Source organism: Pungitius pungitius, chromosome 8 (assembly GCF_949316345.1).
Source record: "Pungitius pungitius chromosome 8, fPunPun2.1, whole genome shotgun sequence".
Taxonomy (NCBI): domain Eukaryota; kingdom Metazoa; phylum Chordata; class Actinopteri; order Perciformes; family Gasterosteidae; genus Pungitius; species Pungitius pungitius.
In genome coordinates this window covers 194,246-219,574 of record NC_084907.1, presented here as the reverse complement: position 1 = coordinate 219,574, position 25,329 = coordinate 194,246, and the positions used below count along the sequence as shown (strand labels likewise).

Genomic DNA, 25,329 nt, shown 5'->3' with positions numbered 1-25,329 from the left:
CCAGTCTAGAAGCTTCTCACCAGTCTTAGTGAGCTAAGGTTGATCTTCAGCTCTTTTACCTGGAGATGTACACTGTGAAAAAAATCTGTTGAAAATACAGTGAAATACTGGCAGCTGTGATTTGCCTGAACTCCCCCGTAAAAAGGACAACGTCAACGTATTAGACATTACGGTATGTTTGTTAACGGTAAATTTCACAGTTCAGAACCGTTATTTGTTTACCATAATTTACTCATATGGTGAAATACTGGAAGCTGTGGTTGCCAGAACCATAATCACGATAACGTCCACGTTTAAGATATTATGGTATGGTGGTTTTTTGGCATAGTTGTAAATTTCACAGTTCAAAAATGTTATTATTTTACTGCAAATGACTATTAACAAACAGAAATATTATAAACTTGAAAATTCATACAGCTTATTACTATTATTATATCTCCTTGGCAATGGAAGGGCTTTTATTGTGAAACATGTGTACAGGAAGTGCTTGTGGATGGCAGCTCAACGCGATGACTTTTAGAGAATACTGATAAACCTTCGTTTTCCAGATGTTCACTGGTGTCCTGAAGCACACGCCACCTTCGGCCTCCTCTTCCTCGACTGCAGCCTCCTCCTCTGCCTTCGACCAAAAGAGTAACGCACAAACAGTTCCCACAATCCTTCGGGGGCACCTGGTCGTGGGCTCCAAGGACAGGCTCCGCCTCCTCACCGCAGTGAGCAGTACGGCAGCGTCCAATCACTGCGCGGCGGCTGGGGCCCACGGCACCAAGCACTCCCGGCGACCTCCTTCCTCCCTGAGCGAGGAGGACGATGGAGGAGGAGGAGGAGGCGGAGGGGGGGCCAGGGTGAAGAAGAAACGTAAGAAAAAGGACAAGAGAGAGCGGGAGAAAGACGTTGGAGAAGTGGAGGACAGGGAGAGCAGCAAACCAAAGAAACGAAAGGAAGACAAGGTGGCCACGGGCGCCATGCTGAGGAGGAGCAAGGAGCCCAAGGCAGGAAAGGAGCACAGGGAGCGTAAGAGCAGAGGGAAGGAGGCCAGTAACGAGCTGAAGGAGGTGGCTCCTGCTTCCACTCTGGCTCCTGTCAAGGTTCCCGGCAAGAGAGGAAGGAAACCCAAGATCAAAGTCCTACCTCCTGCCCCCCCCCAAGGTATCGATGGCTCTCTTATTGACCTGCATGGATTTCTTGTATTTCCTCATAACTCTTGTTGTCTTTTCATAACGTGACATTTTCCTGATGGGGGGCCTGTCACATGTCAATCACATGTCCTTGGGTTGATCAGTCCTAAATACTAGGGTGAAGTATTGTGGGTATTTAGCTCCCTCTGGTGTCCTCCTCTGTCCTGCAGCACCTCCTCCTGCTCCTGTTGTCCTCCCTAAGAGACAAAGCAAGAACCCCAGACAGGCCAACAGCAAGACCCCCGGCCCCCCAGCACCGAGACAGAGGGGCCGCAAACCCAGGTAGGACATCCTGTGTGCGTGCGTGTGTGTTGAAGCGCTCACACACAAGATTAAAATGAACGTCATCAAATATTTAACTTAAACAACGTTGACCCCGTGAAACGAAACAGAGCTGCGTGCTGCGGTCAGTTAGATGTTAGAGACGGGACCTGGAGACAGAACTTTAGGCATTGGAAGTCAAACACAGAGTGTCCATCAGAAGGGGGACCACTTTAGGACTGAAGGTACCTGGACCATGTTGCTAGCTGCTAGGCTACTTGCATGTCAACATCTACCTGCTGAGGACCACCACTGTGTCCCCGTGAAACTAAACAACACTATATGTATGTATGTATATATGTATATAAATGTATGTATGTATAATACATGTATGTATACTAACACCATGTGGGGGGAGAGAGGGTCCAGCCTCCTTAGACCTGATGCTTCCTCCTCGTTCTCCTGGCAGAGACCCTGGTGCAGCGCCGCTGGAGAAGAAGAAGAAGGGGAAGAGGAGAAACCAGGAGCAGAAGGTCCATCAAGGGGAGGACAGCGATGATACTACCTCAACCTCAGCCCTTAACATGGGGGGGGAGGACAGCCAGGATGCCCTGGACAACACTGTGAGTACACACACACATAAATATACACGGGTGGTGTAAGGCAGGGGTTCTTAACCTTTTTGACCTCACAAATACGAACGCTGTCTTGGATTAACTAATTGATTTCATTCTAGGTTGCATTTGTATTCAATAATTAAATAAAATAATAAAATAAAACTTTTAACAAGCAAAACCCTGATACAAGGATCATCACAAGGACGTTTATTTATCATCTGTATGTAAAACTGCACAAACAACCCAACCAGTCAGTGAGGACTTATTGTGCATCTGAAGCCTTTGTTCTTTCTTTTAGAGCGTTGGGTTTCCATGTGACCACGCTGGTTATGTATCGCCACGCTTTACTCGCCTTACTAGTTGTGGTTATTTGGCTTCATTCAGGTCCCGCCTGGAAGGGGGCGTGGCTTATCTCTGTTACTTGTCTCCGTAAAGACAGTAATAATAATTGAATAACCACAATCTCTGCTCTTTATTTGTTGTGTGAATTACACAAACGCTGTTGTGCACGTGTTCGGGTCATCATCCGTCTGGATGACCAGCAGCCGGTCTGATGACCTGTTGTGTCTCCAGTGAGGGACAGTTCTATGAAGTGAATTCACGCTGTTGCAGCAGGGCAGTGATGAGGAGCAGAGCATCTCAACATCTCAAGTGATTTAGAGGCCATTACTTACTAAATGGAAAGCAAAGCTCTCATGCCCTCCGCCCGTCCCTCTTCCTCCTCTTTGTAGAAGCGGCGTTCAGGCCGTCAGGTCAAGAGGAGGAAGTACAACGAGGACCTGGACTTCAAGGTGGTGGACGACGACGGAGAGACCATCGGCGTCCTTGGAGCCGGTCGCATCTCGGCTCTGAACGCCACGGCCCTGGCCTGGCAAAGCGAGGTGAGGACCTCCAAACATCGAAGCACCACACCACGTTCCTCACTGCCTCATTGTGTAGAGGGACGAATCATAGTTCATATCAGCACCTTAGTGTCACTGCTATGTTAACTTCTGTTAGAAGAACATGCAAGGCAGCTTCCTGGACCATGACCAAGCCTTGGTCTCCATGTTCCTCTCTGAACTCTTCATCATTTCACTGAACTTTGCTTTCTGCAGCAAAGGAGAACAATTTAGCTCCAAATGTCTCCGTGTTGAAATAAAAAGCTACGACAATGAGGATGAGAAGGAGGATGATGATGATGAGGAAGATGATGATGATGATGAGGATTATGGTGAAGAGGAGGAGGGTGATCAGGATGATGATAAGGAGGATGATAATGATGATTAGGAGGAGGGTGTTTAGAATGATGATGATAAAAGTGAGGAGGAGGAGGATGAGGAGGAGGCTGAACAGCATGACGATAAGTATGATGATGATGATGATGATGGCTGGGAAACTTAGTCAGCTGATCTCTTCTCTCCCTCAGGAACCACCGGAGGACGAAGCCAACATCATCGAGAAGATTCTGTCTGTGAGACCAGTGAAGAAAGAGGTGACACACACTTACACACACACACCTATACACCTACACACACATGTACACATGTACTCACTCTAAATGCTCCTCTTCCTCTCCAGACTTCTTCATCACCAGAGGACCAAGTGGAGGAGGCGGAGGAGTTTTATGTCAAATACAGAAACTTGTGAGTTTCATGAGTTTATCTAAAGAAGAAATGTGTGTCTTATTTCTACACACACGGTCATGAATGTGTCATGAATGTGTCATGAATGTGTCATGAATGTGTCATGAATGTGTCATGAATGTGTCATGAATGTGTCATGAATGTGTCATGAATGTGTCATGTGGAACCTAGGGAGAACACGGCTGTAAGTACACTGTTAAAGTAAAATACTGTCCATAGTTTGTTGAAAAGGTTAAAACGTTGGGAGCTGTAGTGTTTGTATTTATTCATATTCATAGTATACTTTTAACGAGGAGGTGCCCAATAGGTGAATTGATAAAAGGAATGACGTGCTAACGCTACTGAGCGTCCCTGCTTACTGACTGCTTACCCCCCCCCCCCCATCATCATTGGGGTGGCAGTTTATCCCGAGCTGATCAATAACACGTTTTATCTGTAGAATCAAACCGATGGATGTGACACACTGAGATTAATATTATACTAATGTTCATTTCCATGAGCGTGATTTGGGGAGTTGATTAAGTGCACCCTGGACGCTGTACTGACCTTTCCCTGCGTCCACTTATAGATTCATGAATTACGTCATGCCGGTCAAACCGTGCGTGTCACCATAGCAACGACAGCTCCCACACCAATGCTCAGTGGGAGCTCCTTCCTGTTCTGATCCGCTCTGCTGTTAAACGTTTTACAGCAGAGGGACCAGGATGAACCGCTCATCATGTTTGATAAGATGGGACCACCATGATCCTCATAGTGAGATCTTTGGAGATGTTCACACTGACAAAGCTGTGCTGTGTGTGTTGGTCCAGTTCCTACCTTCACTGCAAGTGGGCCACTCTGGAGGAGCTGGAGAAGGATCCCAGAATCCACCAGAAGATCAAGCGCTTCAGGACCAAACAGGCCCAGATGAAGCACCTGTTCACCGAGGTAACCAACAACCCTAACGCAGTCTGTAAAGGCCCACAGGTAAACTCTCACCTGCCGTAACCAAGGCAACGCCTTGACGGATCACCATCATGTCAACCCCTTTTGTCTTTATCAAAGCTCAGAACAAATGTGGAAAAACACGCATGTGTGTTTGTAGGAGGTTCTTCTCACAGTCAGGGTGTTCCCTACAGCAGATGGAGCAACACCTGAAAGTATCAATACCAGCTATATTGACAGTATTCAAATCCTCCTGTCATAAGAGCATCTGGACTTAGTCTGTTAGTAGGACTGATGAGGACCTCATACAACCACAATCAGACCTGTTCCTCTAGTCAAGCCACAAACACACATACAGATCAGTGGCTCAATAACAATATGGACAGAACAGAACTATCACTGTTAGAGTAGTGAACAAATTGTTTTTGTTTTTTGTTTATTTTGTATTCTATAAAATTGTTGTCTGACTTGATTGTTTATGAGGAATTGATCAATATCGACTTGTTGTCTTACTGTCCCGCCTTCCAGCCCGATGAGGACATTTTTAATCCGGACTATGTTGAAGTGGACCGAATCCTGGAGGTGGCCGTCACCACGGACACTGAGACTGGAGAGGTGGGTTGCACACAAATTCAGCTGTGATGACACCAGGTAACTTTAGATAACACCAGGTAACTTTAGATAACACCAGGTAACGTTAGACAACACCAGGTAACTTTAGATAACACCAGGTAACGTTAGACAACACCAGGTAACTTTAGATAACACCAGGTAACTTTAGATAACACCAGGTAACATTAGATAACACCAGGTAACACCAGGTAACGTTAGATAACACCAGGTAACGTTAGATAACACCAGGTAACGTTAGACAACACCAGGTAACTTTAGATAACACCAGGTAACGTTAGACAACACCAGGTAACTTTAGATAACACCAGGTAACGTTAGACAACACCAGGTAACTTTAGATAACACCAGGTAACATTAGATAACACCAGGTAACACCAGGTAACGTTAGATAACACCAGGTAACGTTAGACAACACCAGGTAACTTTAGATAACACCAGGTAACGTTAGATAACACCAGGTAACGTTAGACAACACCAGGTAACTTTAGATAACACCAGGTAACGTTAGATAACACCAGGTAACGTTAGATAACACCAGGTAACGTTAGACAACACCAGGTAACTTTAGATAACACCAGGTAACGTTAGATAACACCAGGTAACTTTAGATAACACCAGGTAACGTTAGATAACACCAGGTAACACCAGGTAACGTTAGACAACACCAGGTAACATTAGATAACACCAGGTAACGTTAGATAACACCAGGTAACGTTAGATAACACCAGGTAACGTTAGATAACACCAGGTAACGTTAGATAACACCAGGTAACATTAGACAACACCAGGTAACTTTAGATAACACCAGGTAACGTTAGATAACACCAGGTAACTTTAGATAACACCAGGTAACGTTAGATAACACCAGGTAACTTTAGATAACACCAGGTAACTTTAGATAACACCAGGTAACACCAGGTAACTTTAGATAACACCAGGTAACTTTAGATAACACCAGGTAACACCAGGTAACGTTAGACAACACCAGGTAACTTTAGATAACACCAGGTAACTTTAGATAACACCAGGTAACACCAGGTAACTTTAGATAACACCAGGTAACTTTAGATAACACCAGGTAACTTTAAACACCAGGTAACGTTAGACAACACCAGGTAACTTTAGATAACACCAGGTAACACCAGGTAACGTTAGACAACACCAGGTAACTTTAGATAACACCAGGTAACGTTAGATAACACCAGGTAACTTTAGATAACACCAGGTAACTTTAGATAACACCAGGTAACTTTAGATAACACCAGGTAACTTTAGATAACACCAGGTAACGTTAGACAACACCAGGTAACTTTAGATAACACCAGGTAACACCAGGTAACGTTAGACAACACCAGGTAACTTTAGATAACACCAGGTAACGTTAGATAACACCAGGTAACACCAGGTAACTTTAGATAACACCAGGTAACTTTAGATAACACCAGGTAACTTTAGATAACACCAGGTAACGTTAGATAACACCAGGTAACTTTAGATAACACCAGGTAACTTTAGATAACACCAGGTAACGTTAGATAACACCAGGTAACTTTAGATAACACCAGGTAACGTTAGACAACACCAGGTAACTTTAGATAACACCAGGTAACTTTAGATAACACCAGGTAACATTAGATAACACCAGGTAACGTTAGATAACACCAGGTAACGTTAGATAACACCAGGTAACGTTAGATAACACCAGGTAACGTTAGATAACACCAGGTAACTTTAGATAACACCAGGTAACGTTAGATAACACCAGGTAACGTTAGATAACACCAGGTAACACCAGGTAACTTTAGATAACACCAGGTAACGTTAGATAACACCAGGTAACGTTAGATAACACCAGGTAACACCAGGTAACTTTAGATAACACCAGGTAACTTTAGATAACACCAGGTAACACCAGGTAACTTTAGATAACACCAGGTAACGTTAGATAACACCAGGTAACTTTAGATAACACCAGGTAACACCAGGTAACTTTAGATAACACCAGGTAACACCAGGTAACTTTAGATAACACCAGGTAACGTTAGATAACACCAGGTAACGTTAGATAACACCAGGTAACTTTAGATAACACCAGGTAACTTTAGATAACACCAGGTAACTTTAGATAACACCATGTAACGTTAGATAACACCAGGTAACACCAGGTAACGTTAGATAACACCAGGTAACGTTAGATAACACCAGGTAACGTTAGATAACACCAGGTAACGTTAGATAACACCAGGTAACTTTAGATAACACCAGGTAACTTTAGATAACACCAGGTAACTTTAGATAACACCAGGTAACGTTAGATAACACCAGGTAACACCAGGTAACGTTAGATAACACCAGGTAACGTTAGATAACACCAGGTAACTTTAGATAACACCAGGTAACGTTAGATAACACCAGGTAACACCAGGTAACGTTAGATAACACCAGGTAACGTTAGATAACACCAGGTAACGTTGGGTAACACACATGCTTACAGCTTACACCTGCTAACACTGTGGGATGTGTTGTGTGGGCTGCTGTAGGAGGTCACCCACTACCTGGTGAAGTGGTGCAGTCTCTCATACGAGGAGGCCACCTGGGAGCTGCAGGAGGACCTGGACCCAGAGAAGATCAAAGAGTTTGAGCACATCCAGAAACTGCCAGCAGACCTGAGACACATGGTGAGTGGAACCAGGGGTTGACAGGGTTGCTCCTCCAACCGGAGAGCCAGCTGCTAAAACACATCAGCTGACCTGATAGAACTGTGGAAGAAATGCGGGATAAATAGATTTTTGCATCAAGTGACAAAAACATCCAAAGGGAAACAGCCACGACGTCTTTGGGTTCTCTAATTGTTTTCCTGTCTTCTGCTTATTAAAACCTCTTCAGCTGTCTTCTAGTGGTCAAGTGTGGCAGGAAGTCCATAATAAGGAAGTCCATAAGAATCTAATCAAAAGCTCTAAAGCTATTTAATCTCCTTTGTGATGGAACCCAAAGGGTTCTGAGGTTTTGCCCGCTTCTTTCATATCTGATGAGAGGTTTCCATGTGCTTGTGTTGCAGGAGCGTCCTCCTCCAGAGAAGTGGCAGAAGCTGGACATCACCAGAGACTTCAGAAACGGGAACCAGCTCAGAGAGTACCAGTTAGAGGGAATGAACTGGTTACTCTTCAACTGGTACAACAGGTGAGTGCTGCTCTCTCCCTCTCACACATACACATTAGAATACATTTAGTTAAAAACCAAGGAAACCAAATCTAAAATGAATCAAAAAGCAGTTCCACAAATAACCTGATGAAAGGAATCCATTAAGATGTAACACCATCATTGTAGCTCTACTGCAGGTCATGTGAGTTTGTAACTCTGCTGGTTAAAGACTTTCTCTTAAACCTCAACTGTCTCTGTCTCCATCTCCCCTCCAGGAAGAACTGCATACTGGCGGATGAGATGGGTCTGGGAAAGACCATCCAGTCCATCACCTTCCTGTTTGAGATCTTCAGCATGGGGATCCGCGGCCCCTTCCTCATCATTGCCCCCCTGTCCACCATCACAAACTGGGAGAGGGAGTTCCGCACCTGGACACCAATGAACGTCATTGTTTACCACGGATCCCAGATCAGCCGGCAGATGATCCATCAGTACGAGATGTTCTACAGAGACGTGCAGGTAGGGCACTAAAGGGGTAAAAATGGGGGCGGGGTGCTGAGCACACGTTCTATAATCAATGAATGGGCATTTTATTCAATATGATATTTTATAAATTAAAAAGACGTTGTCTTCTGAACAGTTTAGAACAAAGATGAATAAGCTCTTTATAGAGTTGATGTATATTATGTAATGATGTATTCTATATATCTTCATCTCAGGGAAACACTGTCCCCGGGGTGCTCAAGTTCCACGGACTCATCACTACCTTCGAGATGATCATGGCCGACTGCCCCGAGCTCAGGAAGCTCCACTGGCGCTGCGTGGTGATCGACGAAGCTCACCGCCTGAAGAACAGGAACTGCAAACTGCTCGAGGGGCTGAAGCTCATGAACCTGGTCAGTAGGAAGAAGATGATGTTTGAATGGCAGGAAGTGGGCGGATTGGTAGGATGAAGGGGATGTTTGATTGAGAGGAAGAGGATGTCTGAAATGTTTTGTTTGAATAAACCTCATGTTCTCAGTCGATGAGGAGAAACAGGTTCTACGTTCTGTCTCCTACAGGAACACAAGGTTCTTCTGACAGGAACCCCTCTGCAGAACTCAGTGGAGGAGTTGTTCAGTCTGCTGAACTTCCTGGAGCCGCTGCAGTTTCCTTCCGAGAGCACTTTCCTGGAAGAGTTTGGAGACCTGAAAACAGACGAGCAGGTGAATACTCAGGTCGACAGGTGGAGATCTTTACAGGGAGGTGCACCGGCAGCTCTGAGAGCAGCTGAGTCTCGTCTCTGGATCAAACTTGTCCGTTTGTTCTCTGTTGCAGGTGAAAAAGCTCCAGGCCATTTTGAAGCCCATGATGTTGAGGAGGCTGAAGGACGATGTAGAAAAGAACTTGGCGCCTAAAGAGGAGACTATCATCGAGGTGAGATCCTACAAAGTGAACGGTTCTCTTTGGTGTGTTTTATTTGTAAAAAGTGCCACCGAGCGAGTATATAGTAATAAAACCAATTCAACACACAGCCAAAAGGGCCTACTGGAATCAAAAGGTTTTAGATCCGTCCTAAAGGAGCTTTGGGATGGAGCATGGGGTGGAGCTTTGGGATGGAGCATGGGGTGGAACTTGGGTGTGAGGGACCCAGATGAGCGAGCAGTTTGTAGATCTCAGGGTTCATGGGTTCACTTCATCCCGCAGGTGGAGCTGACCAACATCCAGAAGAAGTATTACCGAGCCATTTTAGAGAAGAACTTCTCCTTCCTGTCCAAAGGAGCCAATCAGCACAACATGCCCAACCTTATCAATACCATGATGGAGCTCCGCAAGTGCTGCAACCACCCGTACCTCATTACAGGTGAGACTCAGCAAAGAGAAGATGTTCCTCCAATAGACTCTCTGGTTCTCTCAAATGTGATCAATTCAATTTTATTTAGTAGAGCTACAAATGTGCCTCAGAGGGCTTTACAGTCTGAACCCATGCAGCACCCTCTGAGAACAAGAAAACCCCCCCAAAAAATGAGAAACCCTCCCCAGGGATGGACAGCCTGCAGTGGATGCCATGTGTACAGAATGAACAACGTCAAAGATGTACAATACACAACAGAAATGAATGAAATATTGAGAGAAGTAAACCAGGTGACGTAACGACATGAAACCAAGAAGCAAAGCGTCCGGTGTTGGTTGGGTTATGAGTAATGTTAATATCAGTAATAATAATGATAGTGATGGGGGGTCAATGGTGGCGCTTGAGTAGTGTGATGCGCTGGGAGCCACAAGGTTGGTGGTTTGAATCCCACCTGCCTCATGTCAACGTGTCCCTGAGCAAGACACCCAACCTCCACCTAATGCATGTGTTATAATGTTATAATGCAACCTAAGTGGCTTTGGATTAAAGCGTCAGCTAAAAGACATGCAATGTGATGTGATGTAGCAGCAGGGTCCTGATAGAATAAGGATTGGGAAGAGGCTGAATTAGTGATGTGCACATCTGCATTAATGAGATGTGAATTCTTCTAGAAGGAGAAAGAGGAGCTTGGTGTGTCCTAAGAAGTCCTTCAGCAGTCTAGGCCTACAGCAGCTTAACTAAGGGCTGGTCCAGACTAACAACATCACTAATAAGTACAACCAATACATGTTTTAATAAGTAACCATACCAGTGAGACTATCGATAAGGGACAGAGCCAATAAGAGTACCACTGTGGATACCCATCCCTGCCACCTACACTAGTAGTGTTTCTGAAGATCTGAAACGTCTCCTCCTGGTGACCTCCCTCAGGAGCGGAGGAGAAGATCCTGGAGAGCTTCAGGAAGTACCACAGTCCTGACGCGCTGGACTTCCAGCTGCAGGCCATGATCCAGGCGGCCGGGAAGCTGGTTTTGATCGACAAGCTGCTGCCCAAACTGCTGTCAGGTGGACACAAGGTGCTGGTCTTCTCCCAGATGGTCCGCTGCTTGGACATCATGGAGGACTACCTCATTCAGAGGAGGTGAGCTCCGGCAGGAAGGAGACCATCGTAACGATGGACCTTAATAACGGCCTCTCCTCTGCAGGTACACCTACGAGCGCATTGACGGACGCGTGAGGGGGAACCTGCGCCAGGCCGCCATCGACCGCTTTTGCAAGCCGGACTCGGACCGCTTCGTGTTCCTGCTGTGCACCCGGGCCGGGGGGCTCGGCATCAACCTCACGGCCGCTGACACGTGCATCATCTTCGACTCGGACTGGAACCCCCAGAACGACCTTCAGGTCAGAGCGAATACATCATATTTGATTTCAGATATGTCATGGGTCAAAAAGAGTTGATCATATTAGCATTTAACGGTTTATTCCTAATTAGTAACCTAAGAAAATATTCTCTACAAATAATTAATTATCAAAATGCAGCTGCTGAGATGTTTCACAGAGATTCAAGGATGAAGAATCACAGACCTCAGTTACCCCCTCAGTGCATTATGGGAACTTTTCGTAGTGATATTAATGGTACGTTTCCTCTCTTCAGGCTCAGGCGCGCTGCCACCGGATTGGTCAGAGCAAAGCCGTGAAGGTCTACAGACTGATCACCAGGAACTCCTACGAGAGGGAGATGTTTGACAAGGCCAGCCTGAAGCTGGGCCTGGACAAAGCCGTCCTCCAGGACATAAACCGCAAGGGAAGCCTCAACGGGGTGAGCACACCCAGGAGGACCAGGAGGACCAGGAGGACTCTCCTCCAAAGCTAACCGCCGTGTCTCCTTCAGGTGCAGCAACTCTCCAAGCTGGAGGTGGAGGACCTGTTGAAGAAAGGAGCTTACGGAGCGCTGATGGACGAGGAGGACGAGGGGTCCAAGTTCTGCGAGGAGGACATCGATCAGATCCTTCAGAGACGAACCCAGACCATCACCATCCAAACGGAGGGGAAAGGGTCAACGTTTGCAAAGGTACGAGTCCTGAACCAGATCTGAGAAGGTTGTCTTGACTTTGAACATCTGTCCTCTGTCGTGTCCTCAGGCCAGTTTCATCTCATCTGGGAATAGGACCGACATCTCTCTGGACGACCCCAACTTTTGGCAGAAATGGGCCAAGATTGCTGAGGTGGAGCTAGACTCCAAGTCTGAAAAGGTAACAGAGGAGGCAGGAGAGGAGAGGAAAGGAGGAAAGAGGAAAGGAGACACAAAGAAAAGGGAGACAAGGACAAAAACCAGAAGGAATTAATAGACCGAGACAATGGATGTGATTCAACATAAAGTTGGAGGAGAGAAGCGTCCTTTGCTGTTCTCCTCCTTCTTCTAACAGATGGACTTTATAATATATAACATTATAACATTATAATACGGGTAGATGAAGCGTTCTGATTGGTTGAGAGTGAGTCACAGGGTGCATTATTGAGCGATAATGTTCACTTTGACCCATTGTTCTACATCACTGCTCTCAAAGTAACACGTTGACCTTTTAGCTTTCAGCTCGAATCCCTCAAATGATCCTTTTGAGGCAACGTGAGCTTATTAGTGAAAGTATATACTATATACTATAGTATATACTATATACAGTATATACTATAGTATATACTCTGTATACATTCATGAAGGAATGTGAGTGAATTGTTTGTTATGAAATGAATCGCACATGCGTAAAGCTGCTGATTTACAATTATGCAAATTAGACAATGACCACTCCTGCTGTCACCTCAAGTTTGCAGTTTGGTATATTTAGCATTATTACACATAACATTCTATATCATAGATATATAACATTAGACGTGTGTCTGCTTGGCCTCCCTCCTGCAGGAGTCCCTGGTGATCGACACTCCTCGCGTGAGGAAGCAGACCCGCCACTACAACTCCTTCGAGGACGACGAGCTGATGGAGTTCTCTGAGCTGGACAGCGACTCGGAGGACCGGCCCAGTCGGACCCGTCGCCTGGGGGAGCGCAGCCGCAGGTACCTGAGGGCGGAGTGCTTCAGGGTGGAGAAGAACCTGCTCATCTTTGGGTACGGAGACACACACACACACACACACACACACACACACACACTTCTTCCTGTCCCCCCTGACGTGCCGTGTGTCTCCAGGTGGGGGCGCTGGAAGGACATTATGAACCACGGGCGCTTTAAGTGGCACCTGGCAGAGAGAGACATGGAGGCGATCTGCAGGTAAGAAGGCGGGCCTCCTGGGACCAGGGGAGACATGTGTCCCCCGCTGTGAAGGATTGATGTGGTTTGTGATTCAGGGCTCTGCTGGTTTACTGCCTGAGACACTACAAAGGAGATGACAAGATCAAGAGCTTCATCTGGGACCTGATCACACCCACCAAGGAGGGCGAGGACCAGGACCTGCTCAACCACTCCGGTGATGGTCTCCTGCTACCGGGGTTAACGTAGCATTATTAGCGTAGCATGTTTCCTATAGCAATGGTTGACGTAGCATCAGGGCTCTGACATTTTGTCGGGGGTGACCATAGACTGTCACGCTCAATGCTTAAAGCCTTGTAGCATTGTGACGATAGCATGGTCAGGATAGCATTGTTAGCGTAGCATTTTTAACGTAGCATTGTTAACTTTTTTGGTATTATGTAGTTTCCTTTCCTATTTGTGAGTTTTTCTTGTTGGGCTCCAGGCTTGTCGGCTCTGGTGCCTCGGGGTCGGAAGGGGAAGAAGCTGAAGAACCAGCTGAACGTTCCTGAGGTGAAGAACGCCGACTGGCTGGCCCACTGTAACCCGGATGTGTTGCTGCAGGATGAGAGCTACAAGAAGCACCTGAAACAGCACTGCAACAAGTCAGTGGACACAACACAGAAGGCTACCATGTAGACCAGGCCCGCCCACACCTTCTCAAGTCAAAGAGATCTACCTACATAAAAAATGCCCTATATATCTAATTATGTATTATATGTATAGTGAGGATACATTTACCATATATGTTGGCATACCTTTTATAATTGGAACTATATTCTTCTAAGCTGAAGTTTCAACCATTGAAAGTTGACCCCCCATCGCTCTCTGTTCTTAGGGTGCTTCTGAGGGTGAGGATGCTCTACTACCTGAAGGTGGAGGTGTTGGGTGAAGCTGCCAATCAAGCTCTGGATGGAATACCTGCCAGGTAAATTCTCATGACGAAACCTTGCTTGATGGATGATGCTTCTTCTGATGGGACATATTAACTGTGTGTGTGTGTGTGTGTGTGTGTGTGTGTGTGTGTGTGTGTGTGTAGTAAACTGGAGGTGTCTCTACCAGACATCGACTACATAGAGATTCCAGCTGTTTGGTGGGATACTGAAGCTGACAAGTCTCTCCTCATTGGAGTCCACAAACACGGTGAGGTTATTATTTCTGTGCCCTGTGGATAGCTGTGTTTGTGTGTGTTAATGTGTGCGTTTGTGTGTGTTAATGTGTGTTAATGTGTGTGTTAATGTGTGCGTATGTGTGTGTTAATGTGTGCGTTAATATGTGTGTTAATGTGTGCGTTTGTGTGTGTTAATGTGTGTTAATGTGTGTGTTAATGTGTGCGTTTGTGTGCGTATGTGTGTGTTAATGTGTGCGTTAATATGTGTGTTAATGTGTGCGTTTGTGTGTGTTAATGTGTGCGTTTGTGTGTGTTAATGTGTGTTAATGTGTGTGTTAATGTGTGCGTTTGTGTGCGTTTGTGTGTGTTTGTGTGTGTTAATGTGTGTTAATGTGTGTGCTAATGTGTGTGTTTGTGTGTGTGTTAATGTGTGCGTTTGTGTGTGTTAATGTGTGCGTTAATGTGTGCGTTTGTGTGTGTTAATGTGTGCGTCTTCTCCACCAGGTTACGAGCGATACAACGCCATGCGAGCCGATCCTGACATGTGTTTCCTGGAGAGAGTTGGGATGCCGGATGTCACAGCTCTGACTGCTGAGCAGGGAGGAGGGGAGGGGGGGGCGGACCTAGCAGACAGGTGGAGAGCGCACGCACACACACACGCACACACACACACACACACACGAGACTTGTGTATATTTATACGTATGTTCATGTTTGTCAGCGTGAACAAAGCTGAGGAGGTGAAGGAGGAGGCAGAGAGTAAAGCAGAAGGAGGAGAGGACCGAGACGAGAGCAGCAAGGTGAGGATGTCTTTGTCTTTGTCTTTGTCTTTGGAATCCTCGTCCCTCTTTTTAACATTAACAGGACTCATTATTAAGTAATATCAGAAATAATAATGTGTTGAGCTAATGATTAATATAATAATGATGCAGTCTGAGCAACTATCCTGTAACTTTATGTTTGACATGAAACACAATTACAAGACTAACATGACTTTGACAATATGTGAATCTATGGATTACAAATAAGAAGTTTCACTATGTGTGTGTGTGTGTGTGTGGGGGGCGGGGGGGGGGTGTTTGGGGATGTTGCGGCGTTGTTGTGACGTTGATGTGTATCCTGTTTGTATGTAATCGCTCTCAGCTGATCGCGTCTGATGGTCTTTGTTCAACAGGAAGAAGAAACCTGCTCCAGCACCGACACCTCGGACAAACCCGACAGCACCGGTCCAGGTGAGACAACCAGAACACTTTTATCTCTCATTACGTCTTGGGTTTAAAGTGACAGTATTATGGTCTGTTCAAATCAATCATTATTATAATTATGAGGTATCAAAGTCTTATTTTCCTTTTTTAAATAATTCCTTCTGATTTGAGACAAAACTTTGAGACTTTAAACATAAACATAAAGTTAGAAGGACACACAAATGCATAATAAAAGATTCCCAGCCAGTCTTCAGCTAGAAGTGATGTTCTCTTCTCTCATTGGCTCTCAACAGACTCGCACATGTCAGCTGACCTCAGCGCCCAGGTCGGAGCTCTGGTCACTACGACAACGGTTGGTACCGGCGTGGCGTCCCTTCACGTGGTCCAGGCCCGGCCCCTCTGGCCCACCGGCCCCGCCCTCACGGCCCGTCTGCGGCGCCTGATCACGGCTTACCAACGCTTCACGCTGCGCCGCGAGCCGCCGCTCCGCCACGACTTCCTGCTCCACGACGGCCTGGTGGGCGCGGCGGGGATGGGAGGGGGCGGGAACGGCCACGGGCACCACGCCGGGGGGCCCGTGGCGTGGCAGCTGGGCGAGGAGATGAGGAGGTGCTCCGTGGTGGCCACTGAACCGGACCCCCTGTTTCTGGAGTGGCAGAGGAGGTACAGAGTCAGATCATACAGAGGGCTTTTATTCTGGAGGAGCTGCTCCTCCAGAATAAAAGCCAAACAAAGGAACATCATCATGGAGGAAGTCCTGGTTTACCTTCAGGTCCCAAAATACTGGAGCAGCAAAACAAAGTGGAATTGTTTTATTAGTAATTCATGTTTTCATAATTCTATGACCAGTAAAAGTTATTAGTGAAAGTTCATCCCTTCATCTGACAGATTTCAATCTGCTCTGTTTAGGAACAAAAGAACAACAACAGGAAAACATAAATATACATAAATACAAGGCATCAGAGGGAGTCTTTCATGTTGGATCAGAAGGATAAACCTTTAAATCTTTCTTTTTCGAAACATGACACAGAAGTTTAAAAATGGCCTAGTTTTGGTTCCTTTGAAGCAATGCTTATTTAATTTAAATTTAAAATAATGTGGTTTTGATCCCCATGAACTGTATTGATATTTAGTGGGGGTTCTGTGGTGGACGTTTATCCTCCCGCTTGTTAATATTGACCTGAATGTTTTATTATTATAATAAAAATAGTTCTTATTGAACTACTATTCCAAACACACCCGGTGTATCTGCTGCTTGGAACATCACGTCTTTGTCTTCGTCTTGTTTGAGGTGGACCCGCCGAGAACAAGCCGACTTCTACCGCACGGTGTCCTCCTACGGCGTCGCGTACGACTCGGACAGGAAGTCCTTCGACTGGTCCCAGTTCAGAGCTCTGGCCCGACTGGAGAGGAAGACAGACGAGAGCCTGGAGAGATACTTCAACTCCTTCGTCAACATGTGCAGGACGGCCTGCAAGCTGCCCCCCAGGAAGGAGGAAGGTAGAGAGGGTCCTCAATGATTCCTTTAGTGGCTCCTTTAGGAGAAGAGCTTCAATGGTTCCTCTATAAGCTCCTTTAACATTGGAGAGGAGCTTCAACCATAACTCTTCATGAACTCTCCTGTTCACCTTTCCTTCCCCTTGTGAGATCTTCCTCAGCGGTTAAGGTCCTTAGAATGTAGTTTATGGACTATTAGTTTATCTTAACTGATAATTCATTAGGTTACAACAAATATGAACATGAACATTTAGAAATGTGAATGACATTTTTATGCGTGTAAGCACACAAGACCAACATGTCACATGCCCCCCCCAGGGTTGGTGGATCCTGCCGTGCTGGTGGAGCCGCTCACTGAGGAGCGAGCAGCCAGGACTCTGTATCGCATCGAGCTGCTACGAAAGATCAGAGAGCAGGTGGGTTGTGATCATCTGCTGATCTGCTGATGGTCGGAGATCAATCTTCTTTTGGCGTCATCCCGTTTAAAATAGAAGGTTCAAAGATCTACTCTAACGAAGCACCCGATGGTTGTTTCTACCTTCACAGTTTGACTTAACTGGCTGCATCCTACAGACAGCCCCAAAGCATGATGGGAGCTGCATAGCTCTGCTTCACCTCAATTCATCCTCAGTAAAAAGAGCTTTGTATCATCAGTCCGCAGATGAACAAGGACTCGTACATTTATTCATGCCGGCGTGGTGACACACAGAGTGTGCGTCCGCCCTCCTCCCATTGCACGGCCCCCACCCAGAGTAGCCTGGAGGTTAAAGGTCACAGAGACGAGGATCCTTCCTTTAATCGGGTGTTCTCCTTCCTCAGGTTCTACGTCACCCGTTGCTGTCGGCCCGCCTGCAGCTGTGCCGGCCCTCCCTCTACCTGCCGGTCTGGTGGGAGTCCGGTAAACACGACCGCGACCTCCTCATCGGGGCGGCGCGCCACGGCCTGAGCCGCACCGACTTCTACATCCTCAACGACCCCCAGCTGAGCTTCCTGGAGGCTCACAGGAACTACGTCAGGGGCCACCCTTCTCAGCTCCATCCTCAGAGTCACCACCATCCCGGCATCTCGTCTTCGTCCTCCTCGTCCCATCCCCACTGCTGCATGTATGATTCCCCTCAGCCTCCTGAGTACCCCCACCACCAGCAGCCAGGGCCTCTACCACCTCCTTCTCCCTCCTCCTCCCACTCCCACCTCCACCCCTTGGACGGCCACAGCTCCGCCTCGCCCGTGCTGGGCCTGGCCGCTGGGTCCCGGGGAGACTTTCTGGACTGTCCCACTTTGGATGAGAGCCTGGAGCTGGGTTCTCTGCAGCACGACGCCATGACGGCAGACGCCCTGCACGGGGGCAAAGCCTCCAAAGACCCCCTCAACGGCTTCCCCTTCAACTCGGCCGCAGGAGGTCAGAGCATGCTCAACTCCTACGGGGTTGGAGGGGCGGACCTTGACTCTAAACTGAGGAGCGATGTCCTGGTGGGGGAGCAGGGCTCGTCAGAGGAAACCGGGCTAATGGCCCCGTTGGTGGAGCTGGACCGCTTACAGGTACTCAAACCCCTTCCAGGACACTTTGAGATTTGAGGTGATTTGAGATGTTTGACCCCCCTCTTCCCTGCCGGCAGGCCTCCTGGGACGGGACGGACCACCACATGTTCAACGACTCTGACCCCATCCTGGGCCCCTCCACTCTAGAGGCCGGCTTCCTGGAAGAGGAGGACGAGGAGGCTCAGGGGGGAGACCGAGGAGGGGAGGAAGGGGGGACTCTGGAGGAGTGTTTGGGCCTTCCACCCTCGTCCTCCCCCTCACACCCCTCTGCAGGAGACCCGGTGGAGCCCCTGTCCTCCAGTTACATGCTCTTCAAGGTAAATCCCTTCATATGTGTGTGTGTGTGTGTGTGTGTGTGTGTGTGTACATTTTATATATTAGGGCTGTCGATTAGATCAAACCAAATTATTTTGATAATGGATTAATCGGTCGATTAGTTTTTTGATAGATATTTATTTTTGAAACCTTGGAACTGACACGGCACACTGCATGAAACGATGAATTAGTTGCAGCCAAATGTCAATCTGCGTTCTGACCTATGACCTTTGTGATCTTAGGATATCGGTGTCAGCGAGGAACCCAGCGTGGATCAGACCGACCTGTCGGAGAGCCTCCCCCCTCCCTACGAGTCACCGCCACCTCTCTCTCTGTCTGACATCACCGCCCAGGATGCCCGGGATAGGTTGCCCCACGCTGATGTCACACAGAGCCTGGCCAATCGTGTTGAGGACGGAGAAGGCCGGGATGGAGGCGGCGGGTTCCAGTTTGACAACAAGGAGGTGGAACTGAGAGGCCTGTCGAGGAGGAGGAGCAGCGAGGAGCAACAAGGAGACCTCAGTCTGGGAGGAGAGGAGTGTGATGGGGCCGGAGGTACGTTTAAGAGCACCCGTAAACAGGACAATCTGGTTGATTGACATGTATTCATTCATCTGTCAATCAATCTGCTCTTTTTACATGGGTGTGTATGTGAGGGCCTTGAGTGGAGACAAGCCTTAGAATCTGGTTAAAAATATATTTCTATTTTGTGTGTGACGAGTGACTGACCCCTGACCCCTGACCCCTAATGGCTCCTCAGGCAACATGTAACGCGTGGGTTCAAATGCAGTGGAAGTCGCTTTGGATAAAAGCATCAGCTAAATGACATGTGATGGAATGTAATGATAGCGATAGCATTTAGCTCCTCCTCCATCTTCTGGTCTGTCCTCACAGGAGCAGAGCGGCTTTTGGTTGTCTTGAGTCCAAACATGGAAGTCCATGAGATGGACGAAGTGGTTCCGGAGCCTGGAGTCCAAGACCAGGATGAGGAGGAACTTCAGGAGAGCTTTGACCCGTCGGGTCCCAAAGAGGAGTCGCAGCGGCGCGGTGGCCTTTCCTGTCCCGGGTCCATGGAGGAGCCTGGAGACGAGGTGGAGGGTTTACTTCTCTATCCCACTGAGGAGACGCCTATGGGGGACGCTCTCGGCGCAGACGCGCTGCTGGGGAACACCGCTGGAGAGGATTGTCCAGAGGAGGGTGCAGATCCAGCAGATCAAGTGGATGAGATCTCCGAGGGGCAGGTGGATGGGGTTTCTCTAATGGAGGTTCCAGAGGAACAACTAGATGTGAAACCCATTGAGATGGTGCTACACAGCATTTATTCTGAGTACGCATCAGCCTCCTGCTCCACTATTTCTGTCTCACCCACCACAGCAGCATCAAAGTCAAAGAACGCATCCAGAGGTGAAGAGTCCACGGATCAGGAAAACTACGGCGACGGTGCAGCTGAAGACCTCAACTGTAAGAATAGAGCCCTCACCTTCTCCCTCCATCCGGACAACAAAGGTGGTCTCCTGCCACGAGAGGAAGTCCAAACGGCCCCCGATGTTCCTGCTGACGCAAAGCCATCCATTCTGAAGTTTACTCTGATGCCAGTTGGTGGTGGTGGTGAGAAGAAACCACAGCAGCTGGAGCTGCCAGTAAAGGTGGAGGAGACCCACGCGGAGAAGGCTGTGGATGCCCACCCAGAAAGCTCTGAGCTCAAACGTGGAAAGTTCCTCTCCTACCCGGTAAAGTCTGAAAAATCAGTGGCCACAGCTGAGCATCTCCACTACCCCGTCAAACCGGAAACACCAGAGACCAAAGCTGAAGATCTGAGACCACCCAGGAAGGCTGAGAATCTGTCCCCTAAACCCGACGTCCTCCAGTATGCGGACGACGTCAAACCCGAAGCAAAGCCCATAGTTCTTCGGTTCTCTCCTTGTCCGGACGGGGCGAAGCCGAAGACCGAGTCGGAGCCGGAGGAGTTCAAGTTAACGGGCTTTTCTGACACCGCTGCCGTCAAGCTAGAAGCCAAGCCAGAAGGTCTGGAGCTCTCCGGTTACCCGGACAGCTCTGAGGTGAAAGCCAGGGCCAAGCCGGAGGACCTGGACTTCTCCTCTTTCCCTCAGATCAAAAGTGAGAGCAAGCGAGAGCTGCTGGAGGCCGACAGCACGGTTCTGACCCCGAAGCTGGAGCAGGCGGACGGGCTAGTGGACTCCTCGGAGAACCTGGGAGAGAGCGGCCAGGTGAAGGAGGAGCGGCCAGCTACACCAGGTGAGAACCCGGTGGTGGTTGATTCCAACTAATGATATGATATGCAGTTCCTCTGCAGAAGGTACCAGCTCAGAAGTAGAAAGTCCCAATAGAAAACCTACAGTAGAACATCTGGACACAGGCTCCCAGAAGGCAATGTGAAACATTCAGATGGATTTTCCATATTTCAGAAGCATCGTTCTCATCAATCTAATTTAACGAATCCTCAGAAACAAAACATTGATCAATCGAATTTCATTTCAGACTCCAGATGCAACATTGTCCCAATTGGTTTAATTATTATTATGTATTATTATATAATTTACTGCAGAGCACAAGAAAAAGTGTCAGGATGTTTGTAATCTCCTCTTCCTCCTCCTGCTCCCCCCCCCCCTTCCACAGTGGTAGAAGGATACCCTGGCAGCCCCAGGTTTGCTGCTCCTGGCTCCATGTGTGATCTCCCTGAGGGCCTCCATGACTCCAGGGAGCCAACCATCGCCCAGCTGCTGCAGGAGAAAGCTCTGTACTCCTTCTCCGAGTGGCCCAAGGTAGCAAGGAGACCTCTCAGTATCTGTGAAGGCCTTGTAGGAGGGGCCACAAATGTTTACCTTTAGTACTTGGTGTTTGCTGGTGATGTTCTCCACATGTCCTCCTCTGATTGACTGAAGCTCGTCTCACATCGTGTTCCCTGTAGGACCGGGTCATCATCAACCGCCTGGACAGCATCTGCCACGCCATCCTGAAGGGGAAGTGGCCTTCGTCCAGCGAGCAGTACGACTCTCCCGGCTCCCTCGTCTCCAACTCCTGCCTGGCCAACAGTTTAGCCCAGCAGCACCATCAGCACCATCAGCACCATCAGCACCAGCAGCACCAGCAGCACCAGCAGCAGCACCGAGCCGGCTTCCTCTCCACCTCGGCCCCCGGCCAGCCCCGAATCCAGCAGACCAACCAGGGGCTGGGGTTCTCCATCAGCCCCCCTCTCACCAGACTACCTAAGGTGAGAACATCCTTGTGACCGATCCGATGAGTGAGCTAAACCTCTTTTGTTCTTCACATCTACGCACCCTCCATCCATCCACCTGTATCTCCACCATCTCATGTCTCGGCCCACTCCGCTCGTGTCCACTTAGCGCTGCAATAAAAACTAATAACACTAATTAACTAACTAGGTTTTCAGGGGGGGTCCTAGTCTGTTTGCTAGTGCCCTCCTTCCGTTGGTGAGATGGAGTTGAATGATGCAAATAGTTATAGTAATGTTATTACTTCTAATATTCTATAGTTATTGTAATAGTTGTCATAAGGATAATAGTCCTAATGGTTTTAACAATTCTAATGCTGCTAATTGTTGTCAATATTGTCTAATATTGATAGTTATTATAGTGCTAATAGCTTGAATAGTTTTAATAATGAAGTTCATTAAATGCCATTATAACTACATACGTCTAACACTTATTTGTAATGTAAATGTGCAAAAAAAAATACACCTAATAATTGATCATAAAAACATTTAGTTTGTATCAGCTTCAATAAATAATTACAGTTATATAAATAATACATAATATTAGTGGTGCGAGTTGTATTTGGGCATACACTTCTACTCTGCATCGCTTTGTTGCATCACTGTAAAGTTCTCTGTTCTGAATATTATACTATTTTGGTATCAGACCTGGGCAGGAATTCCATTTAATTCATTTTGTGTAGCCCAAATCACAAATTTACCTTAGAGGGACAACCATCAGATGTAACTGCCATCACAAATAACCACAATCAGATGTAACCACTATCCTCATAAACCCGTGTGGATGGAAAGCACAGCAAATCCTGTAATGTTGGTTTGTGACAACTGTAATAGTAATGTGATTAATATTTAAAATAATAATTATGCTGATAGCAGCAGCAGCAGCAGTTGTCAGCAGGGCCATGTTAGGAGGCAGGATCAGGGTCCAGAAAGAGGTTTCTTACATTCCATTTGCAGAGTAGAGACCAAACCAGCAGAGAGCAGCTTTCAGAGAGCAGGACTAGATACATCTGTCGACGTCTCTAACTGTTGGACCAGACCAGTGGAGAGCAGCTTTCAGAGAGCAGGACTAGATACATCTGTGGACGTCTCTAACTGTTGGACCAAACCAGCAGAGAGCAGCTTTCAGAGAGCAGGACTAGATACATCTGTGGACGTCTCTAACTGTTGGACCAAACCAGCAGAGAGCAGCTTTCAGAGAGCAGGACTAGATACATCTGTGGACGTCTCTAACTGTTGGACCAGACCAGTGGAGAGCAGCTCTCGTGGAGTGCGGCGTAGATCTGGTTAAGTGCTGCTGTGTTGTGTCTCAGTCCATATGTATGTCTAACAGAGCCCTCATCTCTCCCCCATCCCTGTCCCCTCCTCACCCACCCTGTCCACTCTACCAGTACATGTCGCGGGGCGGTGCTTGTGGGCGCGGAGCTTGGCGCCTCACCTCCTTGCCTCTTTTACAGGAGCGACTCGTGGCTCCTCCTTACCTAGGTCGGCGGTCATTTGACTACGAGGCCGCCGCTAAGGTTTTATCCGGGAAGACGGTGGCGTCGTGCCACACTGCCGTCTCCACGAGCTCCAACGCTCCGGTGGTGGCCCCGCCCTCCCATCACAGCGCCGCCATGCTGATTAATGGCTGGCAGGAGACGGCCATCGATCTCACCAAATCATCCGCAGACACGAGAGGCGGGTCAGGCGACGCCGCGGCAGCGCCGGCACTCGGCCACCAGCTGCCACCGCCCCCCCCCATCACCGCCCCGCTTCCAGGCTCCGTGGGCATGGACATGGCCGGGATCCTGCAGGCGGGTCTCATCCACCCGGTAACCGGGCAGATAGTTAACGGGGGCCTGAGGGGAGATGACTCCCTGAGGAGGAGGAGAGGGAGGAGGAGAAACGTGGAAGCGCTGTACTCTGAGTTCACCAAGAGCAGGGGACTGCACCTCCCGGAGTCACAGGTAGGTAGGGGGCGGAGTCGGGTAACAGGTAAATCTGTTCCTTCTTCTACTTGCTAAACACCTCCTCCTGTTTTTTGTCTTTCCCGCTGCAGGGCCGGGTGGAGCTGATCAGCCACTCCTCTGTTAGTTCCTCCACCTCCTCGCCGTCCCCCTCCCCTTCAGAGAGACCTACGGCCCCCCCCACGCCATCCTCCTCCTCCACGCCCACACGCACACAGACTCCTCCCCAGCCGGAGATTGTGGCCATTGACCGAGAGGCAGCCAGCAAAGGACTGATGGAGTGGTTGAGACAGAACCCGGGATACAGCATGGAGCTGCCCACGTTCTCCCACGTGAGTCACATGATCTGCAACAGCTGTTTGTGTCACATGTTCCATGAGCAACTTGTCTGTACCACATCCTCTGTCCCGAAATAAAAAAAGGGAGGAAGCCTTAGTGAGAACGGAGGGATCTGTCATAAACTGTCCCCCCCCCCCCCCCCCCCCACAGGCTGGAGCCGGGCTGCTGCATGGCTTCGTGGAGCGTCCTAAGCAGAGGAGGCATCGCTGCAAAGACCCGACTAAGCTGGACATCAACTCCCTGACGGGGGAGGAGAGGGTTCCTGTAGTCCACCGAGGCACCGGGCGCCGGGTACACTATATTAATAACTAATAACTATTGTACCTGCTTCTTTGGGAATAGCCCTGAAGAAGACTGTGACATGTTGCCACTTCCTGTGCTGCAGCTCGGCGGCGCGATGGCCCCCGCCATAAAGGAGCTGTCCCGGTGGCTGGATGCTAACTCTGAATACTACGTGGCTCCGGACTGGGCCGAGGTGGTCAAACACTCCGTGAGTTATCACCACTTTATTCAGTTTACTCCAATGAATCAGCTGATCATCCTTTGCAGTTATCTTATTTTAGAAATGTTCAAGTTGCCTTTCAGTCAGTGACCTTTGACCTGTCCTC

General features: G+C 48.1%; 1 protein-coding gene across 1 annotated transcript in view; it reads left to right on the top strand.

Moving 5' to 3' along the window:
- The window catches only part of chd6 (chromodomain helicase DNA binding protein 6), a 33,591-nt gene that overhangs the window by 5,201 nt on the left and 3,061 nt on the right, over window positions 1–25,329 (top strand). The window contains exons 3-44 of the mRNA XM_037448377.2: window positions 549–1,149; window positions 1,349–1,460; window positions 1,909–2,062; window positions 2,788–2,937; window positions 3,465–3,530; window positions 3,617–3,681; window positions 4,491–4,608; window positions 5,134–5,220; window positions 7,779–7,916; window positions 8,297–8,418; window positions 8,655–8,898; window positions 9,099–9,275; window positions 9,441–9,584; window positions 9,697–9,795; window positions 10,066–10,222; window positions 11,144–11,354; window positions 11,419–11,614; window positions 11,868–12,032; window positions 12,105–12,284; window positions 12,355–12,465; window positions 13,131–13,333; window positions 13,415–13,495; window positions 13,573–13,691; window positions 13,959–14,118; window positions 14,352–14,441; window positions 14,553–14,656; window positions 15,129–15,258; window positions 15,346–15,424; window positions 15,799–15,856; window positions 16,123–16,492; window positions 17,121–17,329; window positions 17,645–17,742; window positions 18,146–18,865; window positions 18,943–19,182; window positions 19,423–19,735; window positions 20,075–21,436; window positions 21,818–21,963; window positions 22,110–22,412; window positions 23,825–24,382; window positions 24,475–24,714; window positions 24,872–25,012; window positions 25,107–25,211. Of these exons, the coding sequence (XP_037304274.2) occupies window positions 549–1,149; window positions 1,349–1,460; window positions 1,909–2,062; window positions 2,788–2,937; window positions 3,465–3,530; window positions 3,617–3,681; window positions 4,491–4,608; window positions 5,134–5,220; window positions 7,779–7,916; window positions 8,297–8,418; window positions 8,655–8,898; window positions 9,099–9,275; window positions 9,441–9,584; window positions 9,697–9,795; window positions 10,066–10,222; window positions 11,144–11,354; window positions 11,419–11,614; window positions 11,868–12,032; window positions 12,105–12,284; window positions 12,355–12,465; window positions 13,131–13,333; window positions 13,415–13,495; window positions 13,573–13,691; window positions 13,959–14,118; window positions 14,352–14,441; window positions 14,553–14,656; window positions 15,129–15,258; window positions 15,346–15,424; window positions 15,799–15,856; window positions 16,123–16,492; window positions 17,121–17,329; window positions 17,645–17,742; window positions 18,146–18,865; window positions 18,943–19,182; window positions 19,423–19,735; window positions 20,075–21,436; window positions 21,818–21,963; window positions 22,110–22,412; window positions 23,825–24,382; window positions 24,475–24,714; window positions 24,872–25,012; window positions 25,107–25,211 (9,126 nt within the window). The remainder of the gene's footprint in view (window positions 1–548; window positions 1,150–1,348; window positions 1,461–1,908; window positions 2,063–2,787; window positions 2,938–3,464; window positions 3,531–3,616; window positions 3,682–4,490; window positions 4,609–5,133; window positions 5,221–7,778; window positions 7,917–8,296; window positions 8,419–8,654; window positions 8,899–9,098; window positions 9,276–9,440; window positions 9,585–9,696; window positions 9,796–10,065; window positions 10,223–11,143; window positions 11,355–11,418; window positions 11,615–11,867; window positions 12,033–12,104; window positions 12,285–12,354; window positions 12,466–13,130; window positions 13,334–13,414; window positions 13,496–13,572; window positions 13,692–13,958; window positions 14,119–14,351; window positions 14,442–14,552; window positions 14,657–15,128; window positions 15,259–15,345; window positions 15,425–15,798; window positions 15,857–16,122; window positions 16,493–17,120; window positions 17,330–17,644; window positions 17,743–18,145; window positions 18,866–18,942; window positions 19,183–19,422; window positions 19,736–20,074; window positions 21,437–21,817; window positions 21,964–22,109; window positions 22,413–23,824; window positions 24,383–24,474; window positions 24,715–24,871; window positions 25,013–25,106; window positions 25,212–25,329) is intronic.